Source organism: Filicampus tigris, chromosome 18 (assembly GCF_054856515.1).
Source record: "Filicampus tigris isolate MCC_2025a chromosome 18, RoL_Ftig_1.0, whole genome shotgun sequence".
Lineage (NCBI taxonomy): Eukaryota > Metazoa > Chordata > Actinopteri > Syngnathiformes > Syngnathidae > Filicampus > Filicampus tigris.
In genome coordinates, this window is record NC_141234.1 from 1,979,629 (window position 1) to 1,989,288 (window position 9,660).

At 39.7% G+C, this 9,660-nt stretch overlaps 1 protein-coding gene across 1 annotated transcript; it reads left to right on the forward strand.

The window, feature by feature from the left end:
• Positions 1-94: 94 nt before the first annotated feature.
• LOC147131908 (ras-related protein Rab-5A-like) lies at positions 95-5,589 on the forward strand. The gene is made up of 6 exons (XM_086014804.1): positions 95-319; positions 1,240-1,516; positions 1,922-2,073; positions 2,172-2,294; positions 2,574-2,667; positions 3,370-5,589. Exons 2-6 carry the CDS (start codon positions 1,360-1,362, stop codon positions 3,489-3,491), a joined length of 648 nt encoding a protein of 215 aa, XP_085870930.1. The 5' UTR covers positions 95-319; positions 1,240-1,359; the 3' UTR covers positions 3,492-5,589.
• The last annotated feature ends 4,071 nt before the right edge of the window (positions 5,590-9,660 follow it).

Consider the following 9,660-nt stretch of genomic DNA (forward strand, 5'->3'; position numbering starts at 1 on the left):
ATTAAATATTTTTAACGGATTCTTACATATTTTGACCAGAATTTTTTTTTTTTTCCAAAAAGGGGCTACCACACAAACGTCAGTGCTGGTGACGTCATACGGACGGTGACGTGGCGCGCGAAGGCGGAAGAAGAGTTGCTTGTTTGTGTTTTGGTTCCAAAGGGAACTGGCGAGAAGAAAGAAAGGAAGGAAAGAAGCAAGGAAGACGTGACGACTGCTCATTTCCCCGCCTGGTCGTTTCTTCCTCCCGGCAGCTGAGCACCGAAGCCGTGTGGACGGTCAACAAGTTCGCCGTTCAAAATCGTCGTCTGGTGGTCAGGTTAGCGGGGAACATGACGTCACGTTGGGGTTTTCCAGCGCCGTAGCCAGCTAACTTGTCGCTAGCCATCTTGCGCAAATGCCGCCGTTGTTTATAGGCCTCGGGGGGGGGGGGGGGCATTGTGTATCATATTGGGCACTGTTTTGGTATTTTTTCGTACTAACTAATTAGCCCTCATGCTAACGTAGCTTGCTTGTCCTTTAAAAAAAAAAAAAAAAAGAAAGAGAAAGAGAGATTTTAAATCTTGACTAATATAACGTATTTGCTAAACGCGCGAGACCGAAAAGTTTAACGTCATGACTTTCTGTCAACGACAATGGTACTTTTATCACGCCAAAAGTGCGCCTGCTGTTTTAAATACCAAGTTCAAATAGCCGCTGGTGCGTTTACTGTCAACTTAAAAATCGAGTCAATCCGTGTGTTTGAGGACAGTTGTTGCTTTGCCTGAAACGCATTTACGTGAAATGTGCAATTTTGCATCATTTACGGACAACCTACACGCCATGACTTGTATTGTAGGTGCAACCAGATTATGACAGCGTATTTATGAATGACATGACCTCCAAGGGAAAGTGGCCATGCTTTTGCGGGTTTGTTTTCAGTGTGCATACAGCATCAAGACTGCACCTTATGCAGCCGAGCAAAGATTGCGCACTCTTTTCAGCGCTTGCATTGAGATTGCATTTCAAGCGATATCTCTGCTGGTTCAAGAGAGGACTTGGACCAACTAACATTCCTGAAGTCATGCTTGAGGCGCTCCCACAGTCATTTGTTTGTGTGGGAATTAAACGGGCACTTCCTTCCGAAATAAGTTACAAAGCGATGCGTGGTATGCAAACGCGCTGTTCTTGCCCCCGTGTAAGCGGATCGAAACATAAGGCTCGAACTTGTGTTCTTTGTTGTTTTGTGTCTTTCCTCAGCAAAGGACTTTGTACGGCATCCTGCGACCGGACAGTGGCTCCCGCCGACCAATCGATTGCGGTTGCAGCGAAAGGGTGCCGAGCGGGACGCCCGCGGTGGGGCAATCCGACGTGGACGTCATGGCCAGCAGGGGCGGAGCGACGAGACCCAACGGCGCCAACAAGATCTGCCAGTTCAAGCTGGTGCTGCTGGGCGAGTCGGCCGTGGGCAAGTCCAGCTTGGTGCTGCGCTTCGTCAAGGGACAGTTTCACGAGTTCCAGGAGAGCACAATAGGAGGTGAGTAGGCGGCGCCGGCGGAGAGGTGGGCTCAAATGTGCCGTCCTTGTTCGGCGTGCCGCTCATGTATGTGCTCCGGACAAAAGCGGCCCAGTTTGCGTTTCAAACAATCACACGGCAATGGACGTTGGCGAATTGAGAAATAAGAAGTAACGTCTCGTATAATTCTAACTTGTTCCAGAGGGGGTGAAAAAAAAAAAAAAAGTCATTCATTTTTCTTGGTTGGATTTATTGCGTATTTTTCTCTCAAACGAATTGAGACTGAGATTTTCTCTCTTTTTACTTCCACTTATAAGGTAGCACATTGCGGCCACACCAGACACCGAAAGGTTTTGTAGAACAGCATCGATTGCCCATTTGAACGTGGATGATTTTGCGGTTGATGATCCCGCGTCCGTGTTTCAGCGGCCTTCCTCACTCAGACGGTGTGTCTGGACGACACGACGGTGAAATTTGAGATTTGGGACACGGCGGGCCAGGAGCGCTACCACAGCTTGGCGCCCATGTACTACAGAGGAGCGCAGGCCGCCATCGTGGTCTACGACATCACCAACGAGGCACGGCCGCCGCGCTCGCGTGTCCCACGTGCTTGATGGCGTCAATGGATAATGAGAGGTTTTTTTTTTTTTTTTTTTTTTTGCTTTTTGGTCCGCAGGAGTCTTTTGCACGAGCAAAGAATTGGGTGAAGGAGCTGCAGAGGCAAGCCAGCCCGCACATCGTCATTGCTTTGTCGGGCAACAAGGCTGACTTGGCCCCCAAGAGGGCGGTCCACTTCCAGGTCGGTTTGAATTACAAACAATTCTAAACGGCAGTCAGTGTTGGCACCCGAATAAAAAATGGCAGCAAAAGTCTACTAGAACAGCGGAACTTTTTTTTTTTCCCGGGTTAATCAGAAGCACTTGGAATGGATTTCTTGTTTGTTCGTTTCAGTTGAGTATGTATGAGAGAAAAAAATTAGAATGTTATTTGTTTCTGTTTTCCTATGACAGAATAATGGCATGTGAACAGGGGTGTGTGGACTTTTGCTCCCCATAAGTGACACATTGTTGTTTGACAGGACGCGCAGGCGTACGCCGACGACAACAGCTTACTTTTCATGGAGACGTCGGCCAAGACGTCCGTGAACGTCAACGAAATCTTTTTGGCAATCGGTGAGTGTCAGCCTGACAAGATCAATGTTTGAGCGCTTCGTTTTCCGGCCCGTCCAACAAAATGAAGGCAAAATAGCGTCGATGCATTGCTTGATCTGTGTTTTGTGGGTTTTCTTTTTCATTTCGACTTTTTACCTAAAATACTTAATTTTTTTTTTTTTTTTACTTGCATACCAGTTTTCCAACTTAAAAATAGCAACCTCCCTTAATTAAATAAACTTTTTTCCTTGGAAAAAAACAAAAAAAACAGCTCCTTGTCCAAAAATTGCAGCTTTTTTCCCCCCCTCTAAGTACCGTTAATACTAATATAAAAGAAGAGGACAGCCTTTTTCCACCTAGAAAATGTTTTTTTTTTCTCCCCAAAAGGTTATTTTCTAATTTTCAAAATATGTTCTAATTGAAATACAGAGTTTTCCTTGAAAATAAAATCCCCACTTTTGTCTTGAAAAAACAACCGTTCTGAAAAAATATTTCTGGCTTTGATTCCAAAAAAAAAAAAAAGTCAAGCCTTCCAAATATGACATTACTCAACTCGAGCCCTTTAAAAAAAAACCAAAAAAAACCACAGTTAGTTCTCATTGTATATTTTTCTCATGCTTTCCCCATTTGGCCCTTGTGCTAGTTTGTACGAGCGCACATATTTCATGATGCTTGAAGTTGGAAGTCCTAAAACGTGTGGTGTACTTTTTGGCTTTTGGCTAGCTAAGCGACTGCCCAAGACGGAGCCCCAGTCAGCGGGCGCCACTAACGGAGGCGGGCGGAACCGCGGCGTGGACCTGACGGCGGCGGCGCAGCCCGCAAAGGCGCCGTGCTGCGGCAACTAGCGCGCGCGCGACGCCTCGCCGCCTGCCCAAGCGGCGCCCGCCCGACATATCGCCATGGTAACCCGGACTGAAGCGCGGAACCTTTGGGTTGCTTGCGTTGCTCCTTCATTCATTAGCTCGAGCTAGCGGGCGTTTCTTCGCCTTTGACGGGACTAAACGGCTCGCCGACGTCACCGCTGCCGCCCCGACGCCTGTCCGCACCTTTTTTGGGGGAACGCACAGTGGTGCCTTGACATACAAGCGCGCTCGCTGAGCCAATTCACATTGGAACTCAAATCATCTTCAACCACTCAAGTGTGGGAAATGCCGTTAATTCCAACGTACCCAAAAACACAACCCCAACATTTTTGTAGCGCGTTTTTTTTTTTTTTCTTTTGTCTTCACGAACAATAACATTCTATAATATGGTCATTAAAAAAAACACGCAGAGTATTAGAATGTCAAGAAACCGCTTGTGCATCATGTGCTCACTCTGGCCACCAGGGGGCTGTAAAATGATGGTGTGTATAACTTTGCTTCTAGAATTTTGTGGGTAGGGACATTTTTATTTTCTTCGCAGTGTAGAAAAATATGCGACAAAGACAAGCTGCAGTCATTTTGACGTTTTTTTTTTTGCCGAGGATAAAGAATGTATGCTTGCGCGCGTTGTTTGCGCTGCCTGCACGTGCTCAAAGTCAAGTTGTTTAAGCGTTTTATCTGTATGATGGCAACTGTGCTGCTTTCGTTAGCCCATCCGAGGCATTTTGCGCTGTGTGTTTGTTGTGAGGCGATCTGAGTTGACAACCCACGATGAAAAAGTGTCAGCGAAAGACGTTAAAAATCACGGCGCTTTTTTGTAAGTCAAGGTACCACTGCTTTCACGCTGGTTTGCACTGTTGCACCAAATCCAGCACACGTGAGCATTGGCTGCCCCCACGACGCGCCAAACAAAAGGCCCTCCATCCATTTCCGCCGTGAACATTTGAACTGTGTCTTTTGAGCTTAAGATATCCTTAAATTGAGCCCCCCCCCCAAAAAAAAAACAATTGTCACTTGTAAGGTGTCGCTTAAGAGTTTTCAAAGTCACAGGTGCCCTTTGTTTTCATTTCAACACCTGATTTCTTTGCCTTCTACTTTTTACATGCCTTGTGTCAATGACTCACAAATCCACCATCGAGTCCTATAGATAAATGTAAAGATAGAAATATTCCACTGTACATGATAATATAGGTGTTGCGAATTTAGCAGCCATGTGAGCAGAACCAGCGAAAATGGTCAAACGAGAAATGAAAGTTGTGAGTTCAACCAGAAAATGTCGCGACTGTACGTGAGGGTGTCTTCTCGTTGGTGGTCTGCGCAAGTCTGTGTGGTGTCGTTAGCCGTCCTGCAAGTAAAAAATGAAATCCAAGCCAATTTTCAGCCTTTGCTTTGATAGGTAATCAACGTGCACAATGAAAATGATTCATTTCACTGATATGTACATTGAAAATACTGCATTGCCGCTTTGTGTTTGAAACCTTCTCGTTGTACAGTCTTCTCATTAAAGTCCAACTGTAATATCACATTCTCATGTTTTTCTCTCGTTTGTCATCAAGATTTTGTAAGGAAAAATCGGATAGTTTGATTTTTCTATTGGACATTTTTATAACGACCACATTCTTTGTCCAGATGTCCAGAAATGAATAGAAATGTCATTTCAAAAGTGTGACGTGTTTTTACTAAGCATGATAGCGCTCGCATGCACATCATGATTACCTCGTTGCGGCCGCTTCTGATGTGAGCCACAGGGGGGCAGTATAACACAGTCGTGCAAACGACGAAGAGTTTCGTGGCTACTCTTCATAGTTAACTGTAAAAAAAAAGATAAATTGTGATCAGTCTAAGATGTGGTAGCATTACCTTGTTGATGTTTTGTTGTGTTGGGGTCTGCTTTAGAAAAAAAAATGGATTGAATGTGCAGTTTTTGTGTTTTTTAGTGTAGTAGTGTACATCCTAATAATAATACTGTAGTATAGTGTGTCTAACTCCAGATTGTAAATATTTAATATATTTTGTTGTATTTGTAATAGGCTACTGTATATTCTGTACTGATACGTGAATAAATACTTTGTTAGAATGATTGTAGTCTGTTTTATTTGACACAAAACAGATTATTAAGTGACTCGGTAAACTGCAGTCATACTAGTCGCGAGTCAAGTCGCATCCCTCGTATCTCGAGGCGTCATTGCCCAAAAGTATATACTGTATTTAAACACGTTTTTTCCAAAAAACGCCTTACTATACATGGTCGTTTTTTGGGTTTTTTTTTTTAAAACAAAAAATACATGGTATTTTTTTCACAAAAACGCTTTGGTATACCCTCACTATACATGGTTGTTATTTTTTCACAAAAAACGCCTTACTATACATGGTCGGCTTTTTTTTGCAAAAGAACGCCTTACTATACATGGTCGTTTTATTCCAAAAAACGCCTTACTATACATGGTCGTCTTTTAAAAAAAAACACCTTGCTATTCATGGTCGTTTTTTTTTTTCTTCACCAAAAACGCCTTACTATACACTGTCGTTTTTTTTCACAAAAAAACCCTTACTATACATGGTTGTTTTTTTCACAAAAAACGCCTTACTATACCTTCACTATACATGGTCGTTTTTTTCACAAAAAAACACCTTATTATACATGGTCGTTTTTTTAAAAAAACGCCTTACCATACATGTCTTTTTTTTCTTCACAAAAGACGCCTTACTATATATACATGGTCTTTTTTTTTTTTTTTTACAAAAAAACACCTTACGATACACGGTCCTTTTTTCACCAAAAAACGCCTTACTATACCCTTACTATACATATACCCTTACATATACCCTTACATGGTGTTTTTTTTTTTTTTGCAAAAAAAGGCCTTACTATACATGGTCGTTTTTTTCGCCAAAAATGGCTTACTGTCCCCTTACTATACCCTTACTAGATATGGTAAAAATGTTTTCACAAAAAACGCCTTACTCTAAATGGTCGTTTTTTTTCACAAAAAACGCCTTACTATACATGGTCGTTTTTTTTAAAAAATGCTTTATTTTACATGGTTGGTATTTTTTTTTACCCAAAAACGCCTTACTATACATAAAAAAAAAAAAACGCCTTATGATGTCATTTTTTCACAAAAGACGCCTACTGTACTCTTACTATATACATGGTTGTTATTTTTTCACAAAAAACGCCTTACTTATACATGGTTGTTTTTTTCACAAAAAAACGCCTTACTATACATGGTCGTTTTTTTTAAAAAACACCTTACTATACATGGTTGGTATTTTTTTTTCACAAAAGACGCCTTACTATACACGGTCATTTTTTCACAAAAAAACGCCTTACTATACCCTTACTATACATGGTCGGGTTTTTTTTGCGCAAAAACGCCTTACTATACATGGTTGGTTTTTTTTCACAAAAAAAACACCTTACTATACATGGTCGATTTTTTTTTTCGCAAAAAACACCTTACTATACGTAGTCATTTTATTTTCACAAAAAAGGCCTTACTATACATGGTCATTTTTTCCACAAAAAAAACGCCTTATTATACATGGTCGGTTTAAAAAAAAAAAACATGTTTTTTTTGGGGGTTTTTTTCCACAAAAGACGCCTTACGATACACGGTCATTTTTTCACCAAAAAACGCCTTACTATACCCTCACTATACATATATCCTTACATATACCCTTACATGGTCGTTTTGGTTTTTTTGGCAAAAAAATGCCTTACTATACATGGTCGATTTTTTTTTTTTCGCAAAAAACGCCTTACTATACATGGTCGTTTTTTCACAAAAAAACCCTTACTATACATGGTCGTTTTTTTTTTTTTTCGCAAAAAACGCCTTGCTATACATGGTCGTTTTTTTTTCAAATATATATACATATAAAAAAGCCATGTCCGCGATTCGAACCCGGACCCTTAAGTTTACAATCCCACGGCGCTATCCTCTCAGCCAGTAGAGAGGTGAAAAGCAAGGCTGCTCCTTGTCTATATATCTCCAATGGCAAAAAAAAACGCCTTAAGATACATGGTTGGTTTTTTTGGTTTTTTTGGTTTTTTTTTTTCCCCCAAAAACGCCTTGCTGTACATGGTCGTTGTTTTCACAAAGAACGCCTTACTATACCCTTACAATACATGGTCGTTTTTTTTCGCAAAAACACGCCTTACTATACATGGTCTTTTTTTACAAAAAATGCCTTACAATACACAGTCATTTTTTTCCCCAAAAAACGCCTTACTATACATGGTCGTTTTTTTCACAAAAAAAACCCTTCCTATACATGGTCGTTTTTTTCACAAAAAAACCCTTACTATACAAGGTCGTTTTTTTTCACAAAAAAAACCTTCCTATACATGGTCGTTTTTTTCACAAAAAAACCCTTACTATACATGGTCGTTTTTTTCACAAAAAACGCCTTACTATACAAGGTCGTTTTATCCCAAAAAAGCCTTACTATATATGGTTGTTTTTTTCACAAAAAAACGCCTTACTATACATGGTCGTTTTATCCCAAATGAGCCTTACTATACATGGTCGTTTTTCCAAAAAACATCTTACTATACATGGTCATTTTTTTTCACAAAAAACGCTTACTATACATGGTCGGGTTTTTTTCACAAAAAACGCCTTACTATACCCTCACTATACATGGTCATTTTTTTCACAAAAAACGCGTTACTATACATGGTCGTTTTTTTAAAAAAACGCCTTACTATACATGGTCGTTTTTTTCACAAAAAAACGCCTTACTATACATGGTCATTTTTTTCACAAAAAAACGCCTTACTATACATGGTCGTTTTTTTCACAAGAAAACGCCTTACTATACATGGTCGTTTTTTTCACAAAAAAACTTTACTATACATGGTGGGTTTTTTTTACAAAAAACACCTTACTATACCCTTACTATACATGGTCGTTATTTTTTCGCAAAAAAAACCGCCTTACTATACATGGTCGGCTTTTTTTGCAAAAGAACGCCTTACTATACATGGTCGTTTTTTTCACAAAAAAACGCCTTACTATACATGGTCGTTTTTTTCTCAAAAAACGCCTTACTATACATGGTCGTTTTTTTCACATAAAAACGCCTTACTATACATGGTCGTTTTTTTCACATAAAAACGCCTTACTATACCCTTACTATACATGGTCGTTATTTTTTCGCAAAAAAACGCCTTACTATACATGATTGGCTTTTTTTGCAAAAGAACGCCTTACTATACCCTTACTATACATGGTCGTTATTTTTTCGCAAAAAAACGCCTTACTATACATGATTGGCTTTTTTTGCAAAAGAACGCCTTACTTTTTCACAAAAAAACGCCTTACTATACCCTTACTATACATGGTCGTTATTTTTTCGCAAAAAAACGCCTTACTATACATGGTTGGCTTTTTTTGCTAAAGAACGCCTTACTATACATGGTCGTTTTTTTCACAAAAAAACGCCTTACTATACATGGTTGTTTTGTTCTACCATGGTTGTTTTTTCCAAAAAACACCTTACTATAAATGGTTGTTTTTTTTCACAAAAAACGCCTTACTATACATGGTCGTTTTTTTTCACAAAAAAAAAAACGTGTTACTATACATGGTCGTTTTTTAAAAAAAACGCCTTACTATACATGGTCGTTTTTTTCACCAAAAAAATGCCTTATTATACATGGTCGTTTTATTCCAAAAAACGCCTTACTATACATGGTCGTTTTTCTCACAAAAAACGCCTTACTATATACATTGTTGTTTTTTTCACAAAAAAACGCCTTACTATACATGGTCGTTTTTTTTCACAAAAAAACGAAGTACTATAAATGGTCGTTTTATTCCAAAAAACACCTTAGTATACATGGTCGTTTTTTTCCCCAAAAAAACGTACTAAAACTAAGTTTTAAAAACGTATATATTATTATATTATACAAATACGTAATATACATAATGTAGATAACATCCACAAGGTTAAAGACAAGCTTCAACAAGAATCATGACAATACAGTTCAAAGCAAACTATGGCGGACAAGTTCCATAAAAACATTTTTTTTCCCTTTAGCTTCACAAAAGAGTCAAGTCTTAAACACGTTCTCAATTTGGTCAGGGGTAACAGCAAATATTCCTGTGCTCGAACAGAAAAACAGCAAGAAGTGGAGAAGAAT